At 37.9% G+C, this 25132-nt stretch overlaps 1 protein-coding gene across 1 annotated transcript in view; it reads right to left on the bottom strand.

The window, feature by feature from the left end:
• The window catches only part of METTL16 (methyltransferase 16, RNA N6-adenosine), a 69259-nt gene that overhangs the window by 28644 nt on the left and 15483 nt on the right, over nt 1-25132 (bottom strand). Inside the window, exons 3-6 of the mRNA XM_081270838.1 lie at nt 17503-17702; nt 12013-12153; nt 6410-6525; nt 1508-1650 (exon numbers count right to left, since the gene is read on the bottom strand). Of these exons, the coding sequence (XP_081126964.1) occupies nt 1508-1650; nt 6410-6525; nt 12013-12153; nt 17503-17702 (600 nt within the window). The remainder of the gene's footprint in view (nt 1-1507; nt 1651-6409; nt 6526-12012; nt 12154-17502; nt 17703-25132) is intronic.

Raw genomic sequence — 25132 nt, 5'->3', positions numbered from 1 at the left:
CGAAAAACTAAAAAATAAATTTTTTTTTAAAATTCTCTCTCTCTTAAAAAAAAAAAAAAGAATGTCTAATGCCTGTCTCTAAGCATCCATGAGAAGCCATGCTCGTCAGAATTTCCTAATGACACAGAGACTAAACACAAAGACAAGTCTAGATACTTGAAATGAGGTGGACTATTTTTTCAGAGTTTCTGCTGCCTTTTTCTATATTCTGTTCCATCAATGTGAGTAAAGTGGACTTTTGTGACAGAACAGTGTTTGATTGCCAGAACCTGGGGCTGTACCTCAGTGGTAAAGCACTTGCCTCACATGTGTGAGGCACTGGGTTCAATCCTCAGTACCACATAAAAATAAATAAAAAGATACTGTGTGTTCATCTACAACTAAATAAATATTTTTTTTAAAAAAGGATGGTAAATTTTGTTACCTGTATTACACTACCAAAAAAAATTTTATATACGTGTGTGTGTGTGTGTGTATATTTATTTATTTATTCTCCAAAAGTGCCAAAGCTAAATGCTAGGGCTGGAAGGTTTTTCAACTTTGGATATTACATTATCCATCACATCAACAACTTGTGGCAGGGTACGAAGTCAAATAAGATAAGGCTCTTTATGAGTACGTTATGCTACTTAATGTTAGGTGTGTTGTCCAAAACAGTTAGCTTTTAAAAAAGAATAGCTTAACCCTTCTCTGGAACTGGTTCATTAAGTTCTTGACAGCTCAATGTCCTCACATCTGTCACTGTTTGGGAGACTGATTCCAAGAATGTAAATTGCTTCAAGGACTAGGCAACAAATTTATTCTGGTTCATGGGACAGATTTGAACCCATCTGTTTTCTAATCAAAAGCCATATTTAAACCTGTTTTGTTCCATCCAGGACCATACTAAGCAATATAATCATATGGTATTTTCTTTTTTCTATTTGTGTGGTATAAATGACTACAGGAAACACACACCAATTAGAAGCATGGCAGCATCCTCAGAAACATGGTCTTTATACAGTACAGGATCTGCTATGTTTTCAGCCTTTATATGTTTATTCTTCAGACCTCAGAGACTCCTTTTCCTTTGAGTGAAATGACAACTTTTTTTTTTAAAGAGAGAGTGAGAGGGGAGGGAGGGAGGGAGGGAGGGAGGGAGGGAGGGAGAGAGAGAAACTTCAATATTTATTTTTTAGTTTTTTTTTTTTTTTGGCAGACACAACATCTTTGTATGTGGTGCTGAGAATCGAAGCCGGGCCGCACGCATGCCAGGCGAGCGCGCTACCGCTTGAGCCATATCCCCAGCCCGACAACTTTTTTTTTTTTCCAATATTTATTTTTTAGTTTTTTTAGGTAGACACAATGTCTTTATTTTTTATTTTTATGTGGTTTTGAGGATTGAACCTAGTGCTCCACGCATGCCAGGCAAGCGCGCTATCGCTTGAGCCACATCCCCAGCCCTGAAATGACTTCTTTAGGAACTCTGCCATGGACAAATATTCCCATGCTATAACAACACACTTACCTTAATCTTTTTTTAAGCTGTAAACTGTCATGGATGATCCGCTTAACAAATTCTAATTCACCTCCTTCTGCCATTATCTCTGTGATACCTCCGGTATTTACAGAACTAGGTGGAGGTCTTCGAGGATTTCGAGAGTTTACTCCCTGAACAACAAAAACAAAATCCCTAGTGAAAAATTTTTACACATGAAGAAAAAAATCTTTGAATGTAATCTAGTTAAACACAAAATGCTTAAATATAATTTTACTTTCCACATATTATACAAGATTTAGTTTTTTTTTTAATGCTTTCTGTCTTGATACCAAAGCACAGAAAATCTACCTAAAAATTAAATATTTACTTTATTTTCTTATAGTAACTTTTATGGTTTAGGTGTTGATTTTGTTTTGTAGTACTGGGGATGGAACCTAGCCAATTGTGTACCTTAGGCAAACACTCTACTGAGCTATATCCCCAGACCTTTTTAAATTTTATTTTGAGACAGGGTTTCACTAACTTGCCCAGGCTGGCCTTAAATTTTTGATCTTCCTGCCTCAGGCCCCTGAATAGCTGGGATTACAGGCATGTGCACCAAGCCTGGCTATGGCTTTGCTTTTTAGATTACTTCCCATGATATAAAAAAAAGTTAACTCAAAAACCATTGAAGACTTAAAGGTAAAAGTTAATGCTATAAAACTCTCAGAAGAAAATGTAGAAATAAATCTTCATTTTCTTGGTTTAGCCAATAGTTCATTAGATACAACACCAAAAAGCATAAAAATGAAAACAAAATTTCAGAAATTGAACCTCAACAAAATTAAAAACTTTTAGGCTACAATCAGGTGTGGGGGTGCACACCTGTAATCCCATTAACTTAGCAGGTTGAGGCAGGAGGATCCAAAGTTTGAGGCCAGCCTGGGCAACTTAGCAAGATCCTGTCTCAAAAAATAAAAAGTAATAGGGATATATCTCATTGATAAAGTGCCCCTGGATTCAAGATTCAATCTTTAGTACAAAAAAGAAAAAAAGAAATTTCAGAGTTACAAAGGACACATAAAGAAAGTGAGAAGATAACCCATAGAATATGTCTGCAAATCATTATTTAAAAAGGCACTTATACCTAAGATATATAAAGAAATTAATAATAAAAAGAGCCAGGTGCGGGCAGGGGATGTGGCTCAAGCGGTAGTGCGCTTGCCTGGCATGCGTGCGGCCCAGGTTTGATCCTCAGCACCACATACAAAGATGTTGTGTCTGCCGAAAACTAAAAAAATAAATATTAAAATTCTCTCTCTCTCTCTCTCTCTCTCTCTCTTTAAAAAAAATCATTCATTCTGCTTTTCACTTTCAAAAAAAAAAAAAAAAAAAAAGAGCCAGGTGCAGAGGCACACACGTGTAATCCCAGCGGCTCAGGAGGCTGAGGCAGGAGGATCACAAGTTCAAAGTCAGACTCAGCAAAAGTGAGGCACTAAGCAACTCAGTGAGACCCTGTCTCTAAATAAAATACATAATAGGGCTGGGGATGTGGCTCAGTGGTGGAGTGCCCCTGAGTTCATTTCCAGGTGAAGGAAGGAAGGCAAAACCCAACATAGAAATGAGCAGGAGGAGTGGAGGTGTATGTAGTTCAGTGGTAGAGCACTTGCTCACATGTGTGAGGCCCTGGGTTTAATCCCAGACAAAAACAAAGCAGGGGGAGGCAGAAAATCTGAATAGGCAAATCTAAAATACAAATAATCACATGAAAAGGTGCCTAATATCATCGGCCATCAAGGAAATCAAAACCACAGTGACTACAACCACTATGGAAAACGGTATGAAGATTTCCATATGACCACATGATCCAGGTATACCATTCTTCAGTATTTATCCTGAAGAATTAAAGTCATCATACTGCAGTGATACATGCATACTCATATTTACAACATCACACTTCACAATAGCCAAACTATGGAACCAGCCTAGATGTCCATCAATGGATGAACAAATAAAAAATTGTATATATAAAGAACGAAGGTGGTTTTTTTTTTGTACCAGGGATTGAGTTGCTAAATTGCTGAGGCTGGCTTTGAATTCAAGATCCTCAGCCTCCCAAACCACTAGGATGACAGGCACCCCACCGTGCCTGGGCAAAATGAAGTTTTTTTCAGCCATAAAGAAATCTGAGGGGCTTAGGTTGTAGCTCAATAGTGGAGTGTGTGCCTAACATGTGTGAGGCACTGGGTTTGATCCTCAGCACCACATAAAAATAAAGGTATTGTGTCCATCTACAGCTTAAAATATTTTTTTAAAAACTCTGAAATTGGGCCTGGGGATGTGGCTCAGCGGTAGAGCTCTCACTCTTATGTGCAGAGCCCTCGGATCGATCCTCAGCACCACGTAAAAATAAATAAATGAAATAGAGGTACTGTGTCCATCTACAACTAAAAAAAAAAAACCGAAAACCTGAAATTATGACATTTGTAGGAAAATGGCTGGAACTAAAGACCATCAAGTTAAGTAAAGTAAATCAAAGAAAGTTAAGAGTCATGTTTTTTTCTCATCATGTGGAAGCTAGACAGGAAAAAGGAAAATAAAGTGAGGGTGAATCTCCCAAAAATCAAAGGCAGAACAACAGAGGAAAGGGATCAAGGTGGGTAGGATATGGGGTAGTGCTGGGGAATGCTATTGGCCAAATTATATTGCTACATTGTGTGCGTGTATGAATATGTAACAATATTCCCATCAGTATGTACAACACTAATGTACTGATAAAAAATGTGAAGGAAAAAAACCCACAACAATACCATTTCACATCCACCAGGATAGCTATAATCAAAATGACAGTTAATAAAAAGTATTGATAAGGATGTGGAAAACTGGAACCCTCATGCTGCTGATGGGAATATAAAGTGATATAGTTACTTTGGAAAATAGGCCAGCAGTTCCTTAAACAATTAAACAGAGTTATCATAGAACCTAGCAATTCTACTCCTGGGATTATGACCAAAATAAATGAAAATCTATAACCAGAAATATTTTTACATTAATATACTTTTTTTTTTTTAACATTAACACTTAACACTATTCATAAGAGAAAAAAAAAGACATTTGGTTCTGGTACTAAAAATGCTTGACTTCTTCATCTGGATATGGGTTTTACAGTCCATAGTTAAGACATGGACACTTTTTTTGGTGTTATGGATCAAGCCAAGGGTATCACACATAGTAGACAAGCTATACCTTTAGCCCCTCATGTGCACTTTTTGAATAAATGTAGTAACTCATCAAGTTAAAAAAAAATGTAGTTATTTTCATTCATACAATTTATCTGCATCAAAGACTAAAGTCTAAATTTCTGTGTGTGTGTGTGTGTGTGTGTGTGTGTGTGTGTGTGTATACACACACCAGGGATTAAACCCAGAGGCACTTAACCACTGAGCCACATTCCTAGTCCTTTTCTGTATTTTATTAGAGATAGAGTCTAAATTGCTGAGGCTGGCTTTGATTACTTTTAATTTTAGCCACTGCACCTGGCTAAAATTTAAATTTCTTAAATAACACTTTATGTTCTAATCTGGAATGTTGGTATTGCTAATAAAATTATGTTCAACTTCTCTATTCTCTAAAAAAATTTAATCCATCTACATTTGTTAAGAGTCATTTATATGGTACTTTTAGGGTATCTGTGTCATTCTTTTTTTTTTTTTTTTTTTTTGAGAGAGAGAGAGAGAATTTATTTTAATATTTATTTTTTAGTTTTTGGCGGACACAACATCTTTGTTTGTATGTGGTGCTAAGGATCGAACCTGGGCCATACGCATGCCAGGCGAGCGCACTACCACTTGAGCCACATCCCCAGCCCATATCTGAGTAATTCTAAAAACAATTTATTCTCTCAAAGTTTTAAGCATACATACCCCTGATTTCCTCTGATTAATACTAGTCATTCTTCATTACTAACAGAAAGGGTTCACTAGATAATAAAAACTCAGGTTAGCTGGGCGTAGTGGCGCACGCCTATAATCCCAGAAACTCAGGAGGATGAGGCAGGAGGATTGCGAGTTCAAACCCAGCCTCAGCAAAGTGAAGCACTAAGCAACTCAGTAAGATCCTGCCTCTAAATAAAATATAAAATAGAGCTGGGGATGAGGCTCAATGGTCAAGTGCCCCTGAGTTCAATCTCCAGTACAAAAAAAAAAAAAAAAAAAAAACCACACACAGGTTAAATCAGTAATATGTTATATCATGGAAATTTTTTTGTTTGTTTTTGTTTTGCAATGCTAGGGACTGATTCCAGGATCCTACACATGCTAGGCCAGTGTTCTACCAATGAGCTACATCCCCAACCCTAGCACTGAGTTTTTAATATGTTAGTTCTTTTTACTCCATACATGTCTTTCAATATTTATAAGCAAATATATTTTTTACCTGAAGTTAGAAAGACAAAATAGGCCATTTAGTTACTATTAAATGACAGGTAGCAAAAATAATAATTTCCTCCCTTCAACAAGCTTAGTCCAGGAGTAAACTATGATCTAAGATGGTCCAAGTGGAAAAAAAAAAAAAATCAAAAGTTCAATGGTAGGGAAAGAAAAAAGCTCTACCCTCAGCAATCCCATAAATATGACTTGACCATGACTAAACCAACCCAAGAACAAAACAGCCAAGGACCAGAGAAACCTGGAAAAACAGAGCCTCAACCTGGTGATTCTGTGATTTCCTTGATCAAACTGTTCCTGAAGACCAAACTATTGTTGTGTTTTTCTGATATATAAGCCAAATAAACTTTCTTTACAGTTAAGTCCATCTGAATTGGGTTTTTAAGTATTTCAAACCAAAAGCATCCTAATTGATATAATTTATAAATAAAAAACTGCTCTCATCTCTGTAAACAAGGCAAATTTAATTAAACATTCAACTACTTTAAAGCAAAAGACATTTTACCTTGGCTTCCAATTGGTTAGCAAAAAAGGGGGGGTTGCACATACAAAAATCATAGATTATTTCAGATTTTTCTTTAAGAGCATCCATCAGGAGTGTCTTTTGCGGCACTTTTACCACTAGGAGAAAAAATAAGAACTGTTAGCTAATATTAATGTTGTGGTGGTTTTAAGATATGTGAACAAATTCTTTGACACTACTCCCTTCAAGAGGTAGAATTCAATTACCCTTTGAGTGTAACTGCATTTAGTGACTCAATTTTATTAAATGGAATATGACAGAAGTGACCAGCTAAGTCATAGAGCAGCATGGCTTCCTCCTTGCTCTTGGTCTTGAATTCTGCTCTAGGAGAGGCCTACCTGGCATACTGTAAGGACACTCTAGAAGCATGTAGAAATCCAGGCGGCAATGAAGTAAGGTTTCCCTCCAATTGCCATGTGAGTGAACCATTATCAAAGTATTCTGTCACCAATCTTTCAAGTGACAGGTATAGCCAACAACTTGAAAGTAACCTCATTAAAGACAGTGATTCAGAACCATCCAACTAAGACACACCCAAATTCCTAACCAACAGAAACGATGAGATAATGTTTATTGTTTGGAGTAATATGTTACATAGCAACAGACTGAAGCAAATGTATTAACAATATTATTATTTCTATTTTCAATATTTTAAATAGTACTCAAAAAAGCTTTATTTCTTTCTTAAAGAGTTATAGCAAAACAACTTTAGTGAAAAAAATTAACAGCACTTTCATCTACACAATGGGCACAAAAATAAAATGTACAGATCACAAAGGAATTTGACTACAGCTAGCATAGTTCCATGTACTAAAATTTAAAAGACAGTATAGTTTAATCAACAATAGTTTCTTTCCTTTTAAAATATTGGTAACTATGTTACTTCACAGATAGCCAATTCTCATTATTCAAAATAGTTATATTCTATGAAGTTGCCATGTATACTGAATCACTAGTGTTAGGGGAAATAAAGGGTTAATCAGGTTTCTGTAAGCCTCTTGTCACATTTTCATTAACTGATAGATACACAACCTTGCTTTATGTGTGTTTCAGTTTAAACACACCTCATTTAATATACATTGCACACTGATTAACAATGAACTTATGGCAGCAACACTGTAACCCTTGTCTGAATGAAGCTTACCTAAGGCACTTATTTTCTCAGTAAAAAACCTCAAAGCCTTCTTGCACTTAGAAAGAGAAGACATCACTTCAACACTATATTTAAGAGCCACTTGAAATAGCAAAATCACCAAAAGAAGCACAAAAATGTGGTATTATATAGACCACAAACACAAGACTTGTTCACAGTATTAGAACTGAGATAAGAAAGCAGAGCACTGCCTGCTTCAGTTATACATGAAAATGTACACACTGGGTGACTGAAATGTTTTGCTACTCTGCACGTGGCTGTGAATGACCACAAAAGCACCTTGAGTATCTATCTGTGTTTAAAAACAAATTTTAGCTATTAGCAAACCAATTTAAAGTTTATATGGAGAGAAAATAAATAAATAGGGGCTGGGGTTGTCGCTCAGTGGTAGAGCACTTGCCTAGCACGTGTGAGGCCCTGGCTGCTCAGCACCACATTAAAAAAAGAATAAACAAATAAAGTATTAAAAATAAACAAATGAATAAATATATGTCCATTGACAATTAAAAAACAAAATCCTCAAAAATAAATAAATGAAATAAATCTAACTAAGGAAGTGAAAAAAAATTCTACTATGAAAACCAGAGAACACTGCCAGGCGCAGTGGTACATGCCTGTAATTCAAGGGGTTCGGGAGGCTGAGACAGGAGGATGATAAGTTCAAAGCCAGCCTCATCAATGGCAGCAAGGCAATAAGTAAGTCAATGAAACCCTGTCTCTAAGTAAAAAACTATACATATAAAATAGGGCTGGGGATGTGGCTTAGTGGTCGAGTGCTCCTGAGTTCAAACCCTGGTACTGGGGCAGAGTGGGGGGGAACCACAAGAAAGAAACTGAAGAAGACACAAGAAGATGGAAAGACCTCCCATGTTCAGGGATAGGCAGAATTATTATTGTTAAAATGGCCATACTACCAAAAATGAGATACAGATTCAACACAATCCCCATCAAAAGACCAATTCTTTACAGAATTATACAAAACAGTTCTAAAATTCATATAGAAGAATAAAAGCCCCTGAACAGCCAAAGCAATCCTGAGCAAGAACAGTGATGCAAGAGGAATCACAACACCCAATTTCAAATTACACTACAGAGTTATAGTAAAAAAAAACTGCACGGTACTGGTATAAAAACAGACATTGTAGCCAGGCTCAGTGGTGCACACCTATAATCCCAGCAGTCCGGGAGGCTGAGATAGGAAGCTTTCAAGTTCAAAGCCAGCCTCAGCACAGAAAGGAACCAAACAACTCAGTGAGACCCTGTCTCTAAATAAAATATTAAAAAGGACTGGGGATGAGGGCTGGGGATGTGGCTCAAGCGGTAGCGCGCTCGCCTGGGATGCATGCGGCCCAGGTTCGATCCTCAGCACCACATACAAACAAAGATGTTGTGTCCGCCGAGAACTAAAAAATAAATATTATTAAAAAAAAAAAAAAAAAAAAGGACTGGGGATGTGGCTCAGTAGTTAAGCACACCTGGATTCAATCCCTGGTGCTAGAAGAAGAAAAAACAAAGAAAAAAAAATTCCAACAAATAGGAGCAGGAAACGATAATCTTTTTTTTTAAATATCTTTATTATATTTACTTATTTTTATGTGGTGCTGAGGATCAAACCCAGTGCCTCACGTGTGTGAGGCAAGCACTCTGCCACTGAGCCACAACCCCAGCCCCATGGAAATGATAATCTTAATAAGACCCCTAAGACTCAGGAAATAATCTAAAGAACTAATAAATAGGATGGCATCAAATTAAAAAACTCCTGCACAGCAAAGAAAGCAAGTAGGAATGTGAAAAAAGAACCTACAGAATGGGAAAACAATCTTTGCTAACTACTCTTCTGACAGAGGATTAATGTTCAGATTAATGTTCAGAGTTTAAGGAACTCAAAAAACTTGACATCACAAAAACAACCTGATTAATAAATGAACTGAATAGACACTCCTCATAAGAAATACAAATAGCCAGCAAACATGAAAAATTTCAACATCGTTAACAATTAGGGAAATGTGAATCAAAACTACACCGAGATTTCATCTCACTTCAGTTAGAATGACAGTCATCAAGAACACAAACAATAATAAATGCTGGAGAGGATGTGGAGAAAAAGGAACACTTTGGGCAGAACTATAAATTAGTACAAGAACCATGAAAATTGATATAAAGGTTCCTCAAAAGATTAGGAATGGAACCACCGTATTACCCAGATATACCACTTCTCAGTACTTAGCCTAAAGAATTAAAGTCAGCATACTATAGCCATATAGGAATATCCTTGTTGTTTATTTGTTTGGGTACTGAGGACTGAATTCAGGGGCACTCACCACTGGGCCACATCCCCAGCCCTATTTTGTATTTTATTTAGAGACAGGGTCTCACTGGGTTGCTTAGCGCCTCACATTGGATGAGACTGGATTTGAACTCACAATCCTCCTGCCTCAGCCTCCTGAGCTGCTGGGATTACAGACATGTATCACCATGCCCGGCTGATTACCCATGTTAATAGCAGCACAATTAATAGCCAAACTACAGAACGAGTCTAGGGATATATGCATGGAAAAACAGATTTTTAAAATGTAGTATATATACACAATGGAATTTTGTTCAGCCACAAAGACTGAAATTATGTCATTTGCAGGAAAATGGGTGGAACTTGAGAATATTATGTTGTCCAGCACAGTGGCACATGCCTGTAATCCCAGCTACTCTCTGAGAGGCTGAGGCAGGTGGATCACAAGTCAAGGCCAGCTTCAGCAACTTAGTGATACTCTGCCTCAAAAAGGGCTGGGGACAGGACTAGATAGCTATAGCTCAGTGGTAAAGTGCTTGCCTATCATGTTGTAAGGCACTGAGTTCAATTCTCAGCACAGCATGTTAAAAAAAAAAAAAAAAAGTGGGAGGGTGACCTGAGGACCTAGCTCAGTGGTAAAAAGAATCACCCCTGAGTTAAAAAAAAAAAAAAAAAAAAGTTATGGGGCTGGGTTGTGGCTCAGTTTAAAGCCCTTGCATGGCACAGGTGAGGCCCTGGGTTTATTCCTCAGCACCGCATAAAAAATAAATAAATAATAAAATTAAGGTTGAATTCTTTAAAAGAAAAAATTAAAAACATTATGCAATTATGTTAAGCAAAATAAACCAAACTCAGAAAGTCAGGGGTGGCATGTTTTCTCTCATATGTGGAAGCTAGAGAGGAAAAGGAAAAGAAAATCAAAGGGAAGTCAGCAGAGAAGAGGAAAGGGACCAGGGCAAGGGAAGAAGGGAATGAAAGGGAAATAATATTGACCAAATTATATTGTTATATTGTGTGCATATGCAAATATGTAATAATAAATCCCACCATTATGTGCAACTATGATGCACCAATAAAAAAACATGGGAGAGCTGGGCATGGTGGTGCACACTTGTAATCCCAGCAGCTCAGGAGGTTGAGGCAGGAGGATAGTAAATTCAAAGCCAGCCTCAGCAAAATTGAGGCACTAAGCAATTAAGTGAGACCCTGTCTCTAAATAAAATACAAAATAGGGCTGGGACATGGCTCAGTGGTTGAGTGCCCCAAGTTCAATCCCCAGCCCTTCCACACACACACACACAAACACACACACACACAAAAAAAAAAAAAACCACGGGGGTTAAAAATCTGTGAAAAAAGAAAGTTAAAAAAAAATCTAGAAATAGACCTTTGACAAAAATTAGTTCAAAACAGATCACAGAACTAAATACAAAAAGCAAAGCAATAAAACTCCTAGAAGATAACATAGGAGACTATCTAGATCATCCTGGATATGGAGATGATGTTTTAGATAAAACACCAAAGGCATGATTCACAAAGGAAAGAATCAATAAGCTAGACCTCATTAAAATTAAAATTTTTGCTCTATGAAAATTTTTGCTTTTATTCAAGAGAATAAAAAGAGAAGTACCAGGCTACAAGAAAATATTTGCAAAAAATATGTAATAAAAAACTACCATCGAAAATACATGAAGGACTCTGCCAGGTGCAGTAGTGCACCTGTAATCCCAACTACTTGAGAGGCAGAGACAGGAGAAGTTTGAGGCCAGGCTCAGCAATTTCAGTCACTAGCACCTCAAGGGTTCCTTTCACTCAATTTTGCTATGAATTTCTCTATAAAATAAAGTATGTTAAAATACAAACCAAAACCACTTATGGACATCAGCAAATTAAAAAGATTCAAGAAAATCTACTTAAATAAACTGATTTCAGCAAGTAGGAAAAATCATAGAGAACCCAGAAACAATGTAGATCAACTGTACTTATTTTTTTTTTTAAATTCTGGTATTAAAACAGCAAACCCAATTACAATGTGTCATTTTTTTTTAATTATCAAAGTCTGTATATTAAAGCCAAAGATAACAAGACATGTTAACTTAGATTAATTAACAAAGTCTGAAGGGGAATTTATTCTGTTGAGCTAACCTTTTATGAGATCAGATAAGTTATTCTGTTCCACATTTTTCTTTGCGTAGTTGAAACACATATCATCCACTTCTGTAGCAAGGAAATACCAGCCATTTAAGGTTGCTCCAAGTAAGGGATAGATGCAGGATGCCCCAGTACCTAGTAAAATAAAAATTTAGAACACATTCTACACATGAAAGAAACGTGAAAATAACAATGAGAACATCATTCTTCTCTTCTCAGATTTCTCATAGCTTTAACAGTTTAAATCACAAGCTGGGGGGCCAGGGTTGTGACTCAGTGGCAGAGCATTTGCGTAGCATGCATGAGGCACCGAGTTCCATCCCTGGGACCACATTAAAAATAAATAAATAAATAAAATAAAGATATTGTATCCATCTACGAGAGAGAAAGAAAAAAATATATACATATATATATATATATACACACACACACACACACACACACACACACACACACACACACACACATAAATAAAAAACTGGTTCATACTATGGCTCCTGGGTTCTCTATTTCATATATGTTAACTCTACTTGTAAGTAGAGTTAGGATCCATAGAAGACAGAACCCTTGTTGTCCTCCTCATTCGTGTGTTGTATGTAAAATGAAGTTTACATCAATGAAGGTCAAGAAATATAAAACTGACTAAGCAAAAATGGTCCAAATTCGGGCTGGGGATGTGGCTCAAGCGGTAGCGCGATCGCCTGGCATGCGTGCGGCCCGGGTTCGATCCTCAGCACCACATACCAACAAAGATGTTGTGTCCGCCGAGAACTAAAAAATAAATATTAAAAATTCTCTCTCTCTCTCTCTCTCTCCCCTCAAAAAAAAAAAGGTCCAAATTCAATTTAATTTAATGCTTTTAAAAAAAGACATCATTTTGGCCATGTGAGGTGGCACACACCTAAAATCCCAGCAGTTTAGGAGCTGAGGCAGGAGGAACATAGGTTCAAGGCCAGCTTCAGCAACTTAGCAAGGCTCTACGCAACTCAGCAAGACCCTGTGTCTAAATAAAATATAAAAAAGAGTTGGAGATGTGGCTCAGTGGGTAGTGAACCTGGGTATGACCAAAAAAACAAAAAAGTCGTCATTTTAAATCTCACACAAACTCAATTTTCTTTTTTTTAATCCTATCTGTTAAAATATCATAGCAACATCTTAAAACAGATCAATGTACACATCCCATTCTCCAAAAAGCAGAACAAAATATATAGGGTGCAAATTTTTCACAACATCAGACGGTCCAATTCCCCACATTTCCATAAATTGTCACCTGAATGAAATCAAAAGTTTAAAGAAAAAAATTAAACAAACAAAACTAAAGACAACCATTTTTTTAGATGCAGAAACATGGAAAAATATTTCATTTGGATCCAAAAACATCCGTCTTGGGCTAGCCCCACCACAAATTCAAAGGAGATATTCACAGATAAATGCTCCAGGCAAAAATTATTCTTTAACCAACTAGGGTTCGGTCCTAAACTGACATGAAGAATCACTAGTCCTGGACTGGTCTATATACTAACCACAAATATTGCCTTAAACCACTGTCTAATCTTAGCCAATTAGATCCTAGAGAGTATATTTGAGAGAAGGAAACTCAGTGTTTCTCCTGAAGGGCTAAACCAGCAATCAGCCTAAACCAGCCACTTCAGATCTATTTTCCCCTGACCACATCCTGGTTCCAGTCTAGTTCCTAGTGATCTGGCAGGAAGCATTAGAGGCTGGAGGTGCTCCTAACCCAGAGGAAACCCAAGGGAGATATTCTGAACATGTTAGGAAAAGACAGGATGATTCATGGCTGCAACATTTTAGCTCTTTGATGGTCATAATGACTGCTGTCCAAGTCTCCTGGTCCTAAGCAGTTTGGGCAAACTACTTCTCAGGGATTTGTCAGAGATGGAGGAGGGAAGGAGGGTTCTCTCAGAACCCACAATTATTTAGCTCTGCTGGCAATTCTAGTAAACCAGAGTCATCTGGAATAAGAAAATGTCAGTAGCCCTTTCAGCTCTGTAATAAAAAAAATCCAGATCAGGTTCCAGGCCCTTGACTCTCATACAATTGCCTCTCTCTTCATACTACAATTTCATTTCAAATAAAAGTGTGCTTACCTCCAGGGTAATAAACGTAGGTAAAAGATCTACTCTCTGCCCACCCCCAAAAAAGTTTTGTCTCAATTCTCAAGACCAAAAAACTTGCATTCTGACATTCTAATGCCCTCAGAAAGACAAATGACATCTTTTAAGTGGGTAATAATCTTTATAATGATAAATATAAATGGAAAGTAATAATCATAGAATTGGAGCAAACTGATGGAGTCTGGGGGAAGAATTTATATAAAACCCTAATTAGATTGAATATGATTTCAGCAAGCATTGCCCCTTGTGAAGAGCTAAAATCCATTAACCTCCTATATCCCCAAGTGCTACTGTAGAGAGTTTGGGGCATAATTAAAATCAAGTTTGCACCAAATAGGCTGTTAAGCTATCAAAGCTTTCTAGAACCTTCCACCAGTTCTCTGCCATGAATATAAAAGGGTAAGAACTTTAAGAAAAAATCCCAATGTTTTTACAGTGCTTAAGCTCATATGGAGTACTCAAATTTTGAATGTGAAAAGAATGATGTATTTATCCAGCAACATTCAATAAATCATTTATTGGACAAATATTATATGCCAGAAACTTTGCTAGCTTTGGAATATTATAATAACCGAAAATTAACTATACTTTGCAATCTAGTGGCAGAGAATAACATTAGTCAAAAAATTGAAAACAATACAGTTTTAAACTGAAATAAATGCCATGAAGAAAGAAACAAGGCTTTCTGAAACACTGATTATAACCAAGGAACTTGTGTTAGCCTGGAAGGTCAGAGAAAGCTTTTCTTGAGTTGTCATGTACAGTATTATATAAATAAGAATGAACAAGGTGATGATGAGGGAAGTCCCAGGCACAGGAAATAACATACAAAGTTCTGGGGGCTATGGTGCCTTATTAGAAGAATCTAAAAAAAGGATAGAAAACAAAGCAATGTCTGGGGAGAATAGTATACACCTGTAATTCCAGCTACTCAGGAGGCTGAGACAGGAGGATCACAAGTTCAAGGCCAACCTCAGCCACTTAATAAGACCCTGTCTCAAAATAAAAAATAAAAAGGGCTAGGGATATAGCTCAGTAGTAGAGCACCTCTGGGTTCAACCTTAGTACATAAAGGGAGGGGTAGGACAAGGAAAGAACCATATAAGATGGGCTTAGAGAGGCCTTCAGAAGAAGGCAAGGATCATACAAAGGTAAATCTAAAAGGCCAATTCAAAGATTTGGGTGTTTACCACAAAAGCATTAAGAACCCATTAAAGTGGTGAAAATGCAATCAAATGTGGAGTTATAGATATTTTATGAATGCAGGGCAGAGAACAGAATGGAGGGACGATTGAGTGGATGACAGCATACCAGCTGAGAAGTTATCCTGTAGATAAGGTAAAAGATGATGATAACTTGGACTGGGGATAATGGCAGTGGAGATAGAAGTAGATGATTTAAGAAATATTAAGGGAGCTGGGGATGTGGTTCAGTAGTACAGTACTTGCCTAATATGTGTGAGGCTAGGAGGGAGGAAGGAATGAAGGAAGGAAGGAAGGGAGAAAGATTGACTTAAGAAAGCCAGAGGACTGGGGATATAAGCTCAGTTGGTAGAGTGCTTGCCTTGCATGAACAAGGCCCTAGGTTCAGGCTCTAGCTTAAAAAAAAAAAAAAAAACTGAGGCAGGACGAACACTTAAGTCCAGGAATTTGAAATAAGCCTGGGCAACACAGTAAGACCCAGTCCCCCGACAAACAAAAGAATCAACAGGAAATAGTGAAGAATATTCTCAGTGAGAATGAGAAATATCAAGGATGACAGAGTGGATTGCGGTAGACTCACTGAAATACTGGGACTAGTAAGAAACACTATGTTTTGGTCTTGGACATAGCAAGTCTGGCACATTTTTCAGATATCCAAGTTTCTTAGGTGTATGAGATCAGAGGTCAAGGAAAAGCAATCCATGGGGCTGGGGCTATAGCTAGTGGTAGAGTGCTTGCCTAGCAAGTTTGAGGCCCTGGGTTCAATCCTTAGCACTACATTTAGTAAATAGAATAAAGGTGTTGTGGGGAAAAGGAAAAGAAAAAACAATCCAAGTTGAAAGAATATATAAATATGGGACTTATTTGCATGGAGGTAGTAAAGTCAAAGACATGAGTGGAATTGCTAGGGTAGGGTGCTGAATGAGAAAAGGCTGGGCCTTAAATAAGGATTATCAGTATCAAACAGTCAGAACAGGAAAGTAAGCCTGAAAAGTGAAAGAAGAGCAAGTAGAAATGAATAAGGAAAACCAGAGGAGACTGTCGCCATGGAAGCAAATGGAGAACAGTGCGCGAAAGAAAGGAGAAGTCAAAAAAAATGCTGTTGAAAAGGTCATGTAAGATGAAGACTCAAAGAGTTCACTGAAAATGCAAGCAAATGTCAAAGTTACACATTTACTACCATCGACACATTGTGACCATTAACTATACTATATCTAGAAACAGACGCAGAGTTGTTAATTCAATCTTTCCTATAAAGAATTAGTTAAGGACAAAGGATTAAAAGAAAAAAAATTAAAACCCTATCAAATAAAAACAGTGAGTAAAACAAACCATTAAGAAATAAAGATGCCCTGGGTTTGTGGCTCAGCAATAGAGCACTTGCCTAGCATGCATGAGGCCCTGGGTTTGATCCTTAGACCACATAAAAATAAATAAGTAAAATAAAGGTATTGTGTCCAACTACAAAAAAATTAAAAAAAAAAAAAAAGAAGAAGAAATTCAGGGGCTGGGGTTGTGGCTCAGTGGTAGAGCGCTGGCATAGCATATGCAAGGGCCTGAGTTCGAGTCTCAGAACCACATAAAAATAAATAAATAAAATATTTCGAAAGAAAGAAAGAAAGAAAGAAAGAAAGAAAGAAAGAAAGAAAGAAAGAAAGAAAGAAACAGACATCTTTATAAGTACATCTTACATGAACTCAACTTTTTCCTGACTTTAATCTTGGATTAAATACCCTCTCTACAAATAATCACCCAAAAGAGTCCCAAAAGTATTCAGGCCCACATGATCTTTTATTAACTGGCCATTGCCATAAAACCTCAGTATGATGATGTCTATACTAACATCAATTGATTCAGAGTAAAGATAAGGCCCAACAGTCATGGAAATCAATGTGGAAATCTGCAAAGCTGACAAGAGCCTCACTTTCATCCTGTACCTCTTTTACCACCTTGCTCCCTGTTTGGAGCCGAAAACCCCTTCTCAGGAGAAATCTACGGCAGAAAAGCCCAAGTATAGTGGATAAGAACAGTAGTTAAACTAGGCTAGCTTCTTTCACACAACAAATACTCAGTAGTTTATTAAGAATTTGGCCTTGCAAAACTTTTGAAATTTATGTTTAGCCACAAAAGAATTTAAAACTATATACCTATGTCGATTCCTCTTCGGAGAGTACTTCTGTCAGAGTCCTGATGACCAATCAGATCTTCCACCCAATGAATATAGTTGAGTCTCAACGGAACTGTGGGAATTAGTCTTTCCAGTGGAATATCAATAGAAAGTCCAAAATCTTCCTTTAGGAGAGTACAAGTCAGAGCTCTGACTGCTTCAGGGTCTTTAAAATTAACACTGTGGGATGAAGAAAAAGAAAGAAAACTGATTACTAAGATTCACTATAATGTACAAGCTCTATGGTCACCAGGCATTACCAAACACCCATCTATATTTCATAAAAAACTCACACTTGTGTCTACAGCTTCCAGCACAGTGGCATACATACATGGGTGTTTAATACCCTCACAGCATATGAAATGCAGTATAATTTTCCACCAAAAACAATGAACATCAAGCACAGAGATTTTACGCCTCTATTCTCATTCCTCCCTGCCCCCTTCCTTAGCTATGTGACTTTGGACAAGTTATTTACCTCCATGAGACTGTTTCCTCAACTGTAAAATGAGGGTAGAAGTACCTGTACTACAGTGCTGCTGTGTATTATCAGTGAAAAGTACTTTGCATAATGCCTGGTACATAGTAACTATATTACAAATGCTAGTTATATTTTACTATTATCATTAACATCGTTTGACAGTAGTATTCTTTGAAAATCATACTTTAAAATGCAAAGAAAGGCAGGATGACACATGCCTGTACTTCCAGGTATTCTGGAGACTAAGGCAGGAAGATCACAAGTTCAAGGACAGACTAGGCAACTTAGCAGGACAGTCTTTTTTTTTTTAAAGAGAGAGAGAGAGAGAGAGAGAATTTTTTAATATTTTGTTTGTTTTGTTTTTGGCGGACATAACATCTTTATTTGTATGTGGTGCTGAGGATCGAACCCGGGCCGCACGCATGCCAGGCAAGCGCGCTACCGCTTCAGCCACATCTCCAGCCCAAGCAGGACAGTCTTAAAATGAAAAAACCAGGGGCAGTAGTGCACACCTGTAATCTCAGCAACCTGGGAGACTGAGGCAGGAGAATTGCAAGTTCCAGGCCAGCCCCAATAGCTCAGCGAGACCCTATCTGAAAATGAAAAATAAAAAGGTCTAGGGATGTAGTTCCATGGTAAAGTGCCTCTGGGTTCAATCCCCAACATCAGCGGTAGAGTGCTTGCCTGGCATGAGCAGTCAATTTTTTTTTTGGGGGGGGGGCAGTACTCATGATTGTACCCAGGGGTACTCTACACTGATTTACATACATATCCCCAGCCATTTCTATATTTCACTTTGAGGCAGGGTTTCAGCAAACCTCCTGCCTCAGCCTCTATAGCAGGAAGGATTACAGGCATGTGCCACCATGCCTGACTTTCACAGCCAGCTCAATGACTCTGCTTTTTGCAGTACCATGCCAGATGACACAAATGACCATTTCAAAGAATATAGCCACATCCACTTCAAGGTAATTAATTAACATCAAGTGGGTTTGCCAGCCCACTTTGCCAGATCTCTATTACATTTAAACAAAACCAGCAATCTTTATTTTCATACAAAATTTCTTCTATTCTTAAAATCTATATGGTCAGTAAATAATAACTAAATTTTGTACAACTCACAGGCTGACAGGTTGGACCCTCTATTGTAAACAGTAGAAATGTAAAGAAAATGGGTATATTTGGTTACTCTGTAGGTTTTGTTTCTTAGTATTGGGGATTGAGCCCAGGGGCACCTTACTACTATGTGACATCCCCAATACTTTTTATTTTTAATTTTGAGACAGGGTCTTGCTAAGTTACTGAGAAACTTATTAAGTTGCCTACACTGACCTTGAACTTGTTATCTTCCTGCCTCAGCCTCCAGCTTCCAGCCTCCCAAATTCCTGGGATTACGGGCATGCACCACCAAGCTTGGCTGACTTCTTAATTTTCATTATTTTATTTAAGTACTAGGGATTGAACCCAGGGCCTTGCACATGATATGCAAGCACTTTACCACTGAGCTATATTCCCAGCTTACTCCATACTTTTAAAGGTGAAGTATAAAAATGCTTCCCTCTCTTTATTGCTACTTCATATACCTGAGTTATATAGAGTAGGTTAGAATTTTTAAGAAGTTATGATAGCTGGCATGCATTCCATTCTTCATTCAACAGACATTTTTATCAGTTGCAATAAGCAAGCACAGTCTGGTAAAGGACAGCTTTGAATCCAATACACATGTAAAATTCTGTGATAAATACTGTAAAAAATAAGTAGAAGGTGCTATGAGACCCAGTTAATGAATTAATCTGTCTTAAGAAGGTCAGGCAAGGTTTCCCTGCAGAGATAGATAGCTGAGAGTAGAAAAAAAATTAACACAGGAAAGAAAATGGGGCAAGGGAACATAACATTCTATGTCTAAAATGCAGTGGGCAAAGCAAGTGCACAAAGTTCAAGATGATGCTGGAGAGGAAGATAGAGGCCAAATTCCTAGTACCTTATAATTAGAACGAACAATACAATTTTATTCCCCAAAGTAAGAGTGCCCCTGGATTCAATCCCCAGTACCAAGTGGGGGGAAACAAAAATTTAAAGAAAGCCTTGAGGAATGCTTTAGCAGCTATACGTACAGTCATTATAGAGAAAGCTCTACAAGGAGACCAAAGGAGGCCACAGTGATAACAAGGAAAGCAAGAGCAATATGGTATCAGAGAAGACAAAGAGGAGGGTGTCCATGAAGGAGAACAGTAGAAGCAGCATAACCTGTTGCTCAAAAGTCAACTGAGGGGCTGGAGTTGTGGGTTCAATGGTAGGGTGCTTGCCTAGCATGTGTGAGGCAGAGTTCAATTCTCAGCACCACATATAAAATAAAGGTCCATTGACAACAGAAGAAGAAAGAAGAAAGAAAGAAGAAAGAAGAAGAAAGAAGAAGGAGGAGGAGGAGGAGGAGGAGGGAGGAGGAGGAGGAGGAGGAGGAGGAGAAGGAGGAGGAGGAGGGAGGAGGAGGAGGAGGGAGGAGGAGGAGGAGGAGGGAGGAGGAGGAGGAGGAGAAGGAGGAGGAGAGAAGAAAGAAGAAGAAGGAAGAAGAAGAAGAAGAGGAGGAGGAAAAAACTACTATTAAAAATAAATAAAGGGGCTGGGGATATAGCTCAGTTGGTAAAGTGCTTGCTTTGCATGCACAAGGCCCTGGGTTCAATCCCCACCACAAAAATAAATAAATAAATAAAAAATAAAAAATAAATAAAAATAAATAAAGGCATGATGTCCATCTACAATTACAAAAACAAATAAATAAAGGCACTGTGTCCAACTACAACTAAAAAAAAAAAAAAATCACACTCCTAGTACAAAAAAAAAAAAAAAAGGAGAAAAGAGAGAGAAAGAAGAAACCACCCAGAATGAGCTACAGATTAAAAGATTATGGTGGGGAAAGAGACAATAAAAACAAATAATTCCCTTTTTGAGGGGAGGGGATGCAGTATCAGGGATCAATCCAGGGGCATTTAACCATAAAGTCATCCCCAGCCCTTTTTATTTTGATAGGGTCTCACTAAATTGCTGCAGTTGGCTTGACCTCATGATCCTCTTCCATCAGCCTCCCCAGTCTCTGAGATTACAAGTGTTATGGTTTGGATGTGAGGTGTCCCTCAAAAGCTCAAGTGTGAGACAATGCAAGATGGTTCAAAGGAGAAATGACTGGATTTTAAGAGTCTTAACCCAATCAGTGATTTAATCTTGATGGGGATTAACTGGTAACTAAGTGGTAAGGTATAGCTGGAGGAGGTAGGAATTGGGGCGTGGCTTTGGGTATTTATTTTTATCTGGCCAATGGATTCTCTCCTTCTTCTCCTTCTCCTCCTCCTCCTCCTCTTCTTCTTTTTTTTTTTGTAGTTATAGATGGAGAGAATATGAATACCTTTATTTTATTTGTTTATTTTTATGTGGTGCTGAGGATTGAACCCAGTGCCTCACACATACAAGGCAACCACTCTGCCACTGAGCCACAACCCCAGCCCTACGTTTTTTAATAGTTCCTCCTCCTCCTCCTCCCCCTCCTTTTTTTTTTTTTTTTTTTTGGTCAATGGACCTTTATTTTTATATAAAGGTGATGAAAATCAAACCCAGTGCCTCTCACATACTAGGCAAGCATGCTGCCACTGAGTTCCAGCCCCCACCCTCTCTCTGCTTCTTCATCACCATGGTATGAGCTGCTTCCCTCCACCACCTTCTCCCACCATGATGTTCAGCCTCATCTCAGGCCCTGAGAAATGGAGCCAGCCCTCTATGGACTAAGACCTCTGAAATTGTGAGCCCTCAAATACACTTTTCCCCACTCTATAGTTGTTTTCTGGTCAGATCCTTTAGCTACAGCAGCAAAAAAGCTGACTAAAACAACAAGTAAGTACCACCACACCCGGCATACATATAATTCTTTTAAGAAGTTGGATTGTATAGGAAAGAAGAAAGATGGAGTAATAGTAGTAGATTAATGGAGAGGCTTTATTAATTTTTTTAATGAAAGACTTAGATATGTTTAAAAGTCAAGAAAAAGTCACAAAAGACCACATACTATGACCCTGACTCAAAATAAAAATCCCCATTACCACAAAAAAGAACACACACACATACATTCACACACACCAATAAATATATGTGTCCTTAAATATATGCAACTTCAAGTTTTTAAAATGAAGGAAAAAAAGAAAATAAGATCTGTCACGAGCCACCCATGGGTTGCATGTGGGTCACCACACATGGAAGCCTAGTGGACAGAAACATTTGGTGTCTGGGAATGACCAGTGAATATAATTTATGGTCAATTGACCAGGGACAGTGTGAAAGAATTTCTATCCTGCTCTGCAGTGGTCCACATAGCAGCTGGGATGGGTGTGACTTGCCAAGACGTCAATCAACCTGCTGACTACAAGACATCAGGAAGCAAGACTCCGCCCTGAAACCTTATCCCTGACTTTGTTGTACCCCCTTAAATAAACCATCGGAGACATCTTTTCTGTCTAGTTCCAGAGCCTATATGGACTAGATCTATCAGGTGTTCCACGTTTGTAAATATGCTTCTGAATATTTGCGTTTTGTTATTCACTAATTATTTGAGACTCTAAATTTTAGGGTGGCTTACATTCTCCTGGGCAAGAAGAACCCCCCAATGAGATGCTGGCCATCACCCCCCCCTTAAGGATCTCTAAGATACATTTATATAAGATACATTACATACCTATGTTCGTTGCAAAAATTTTTGCAATCTAAATGTCCATCAGAAAATTTAAAAATTGTACATACAGCTAGGCACTGTAGCACAAACCTGTAATCCCAGGGACTAAAGAGGCTGAGGTAGGAGAATTACAATTTTGAGGTCAATCTTGGCAACTTAGTGAGACCCTAGGTCAATTTAAAAAGGCAGGTTTGGGGGCAGGGACTAGGCGTGTAGCTCAGAGGTTGAAGCATCCCTTAGTTCAATCCATAGTACTGCAAAAAGAAAAAGAAAATGTATACACATACAATGGAATACTAATACTATTCAGTCTTTAAAAAGAAAATCCTATCATATGCTATAACGTGGATGAATATTGAGGACATTACTCTGAAATAAGTCAGTCACAAATACTTCATGATCCCATTTATATGAGGAGTCTAAAGTAGTCAAATTCTTAAAAACATACTGGGGAGGCCAAGGCAGGATGATCACCAAGTTTCAAGTCAGCCTTGGGCAACTTAGTAAAACCCTATCTCAAAATAAAATTTTGAAAAGGCCTGGGGTGTAACTCTGTGACAGAGCCAGTATGTATGAGGTCCTGGGTTCAAACCACAGCACCACACACTCAAAAAAAGAGGAAAACAGATTCTTGGTTCCAGAGTACTTGTTTTCTATGACAGAGGGCCAATTCTGTTGACAACCAAATCAAGATTTTCCAACAGTGATAGCAATCACCAAAAGACAGTGCTGCAGCTTGAGCATTCCATCACACAGCTTCATGACACATTCAGGGCAAGAGAAACAGCAATACAATTATGTTTTCACTGAAGCTTCAAAGAGTTGTTGTTTATATAAACAACCCTTGTTTTCAAAAAATATTTATACTATTCACTGATGAACATAATTTATTAATGAAGAACTATACCCTAATCATCAAAATACACAAGACATCAATTGAAAACTGATGAAGAGCTGATTCTTAAGACTATGTTAGCAAAATGTTCTTACTTTACTTCTAAAAAAATATATACATTAATCCTAGTGTCAGACTTTGAAGGACAAAGTCTAGTCATCCAACTTCACTATTTAAATATCTAGGACACATTAACACCCTGAGACACTAAAAATCCTGAACATAGGCAAGATCTTTTTTTAATTCTCATTTCCAAGATCACAGGGAGGCCTAGGAACTAAAATTAGATATCATGTGGAAATCAGTAATTTATTCATTCCATCAGTCTTTGTTATTTGTTTAACACAACCAGCTTCACAAAACAGCCTATTGTCAACACACTCAAGTCCGGTTTCCCCAGGACTCCTTCCCTGCAGATGAACACAGTATTACTTTATAAATGGCTTTTGAAATGACACCTTTTTTACCCCAGTACCGAGGACTGACCCAAGGGTGCTTTACCACTGAGTTACGTCCCAAATGTTTTTAAATTCTGAGACAGGGTCTTGCTAATTTTTCCAGGCTGACCTGGACCTTGCCTCAGCCTCCAAAGGGCTGAAATTACAGGCTTGTACCACCATGCCCAGAGGAAGGATACATTTCTATACATGGATGAAACAACCACCATTCTAATACTGTAGATACTGAACCTAATCTAATAACAACAAAGGCCAAAGTCCCAACTCTACTTCGGATGTTGCTTTCTAGTTATTGCATCATCACTGAGGTGCTAAAAATGGTAGTTACCCAAGCACCAATAATGGGTCTTTGGTTTAGACAAATCAGATAAGTGTCACACCATCTTCAAACTCAACTAATGAAATTCAAGTAAAATACAGGATGTCCCTATGAAGCTACTATTATGAAAAAGCACAAACTAAAACCCAACTGCAGAGTCTGATATGATCAGAACAAAGCAAAGACAGGTGCAGGGAAGAAAAGATATCACATGACCAATATTCATCACCTTAATTATTCCAAGGTTAAAAACAATGAGAATCATTAAGCAAGTGCCTACAATGTGCTATACATGCATTACTGCTAACCTTATGACAACCATTTAATCTACATCCTTTTATACTTTTTTTAGTATAACTAAGAGAATTATCTGAAATCTCACAGCACGCTCAAGACTGGTACATGGGATGGCTGACATAGAAGTACCTCCACTATCTACAACACCCACTATTCCCTTAAGAGAGTACTTAAGAGCTGAGCAAAGAAATGTCACTCCAACCCACCTCAGATCTCAGATTTTATCTTGTATTCCTTTCCCATAATTAGCTTGAGTTTACATTTTGGTGATTCATCTTTCATACATTTCACAGAGTTAAATAAAAAGCCATTGTAAAAATGAGGAACAGGGGCTGGGGTTGTGGCTCAGCTGTAGAGCGCTTGCCTAGCACATGTAAGGCCCTGGGTTCGATCCTCAGCACCACATAAAAATAAATAAATAAAGGTATTGAGTTCAACTACAACTA

The sequence above is a fragment of the Spermophilus citellus genome, assembly GCF_964194105.1.
Source record: "Spermophilus citellus genome assembly, chromosome: 17".
NCBI classification, from domain to species: domain Eukaryota; kingdom Metazoa; phylum Chordata; class Mammalia; order Rodentia; family Sciuridae; genus Spermophilus; species Spermophilus citellus.
The sequence above is the reverse complement of the archived record's forward strand: the minus strand, read 5'-3'. Positions and strand labels throughout refer to the sequence as shown.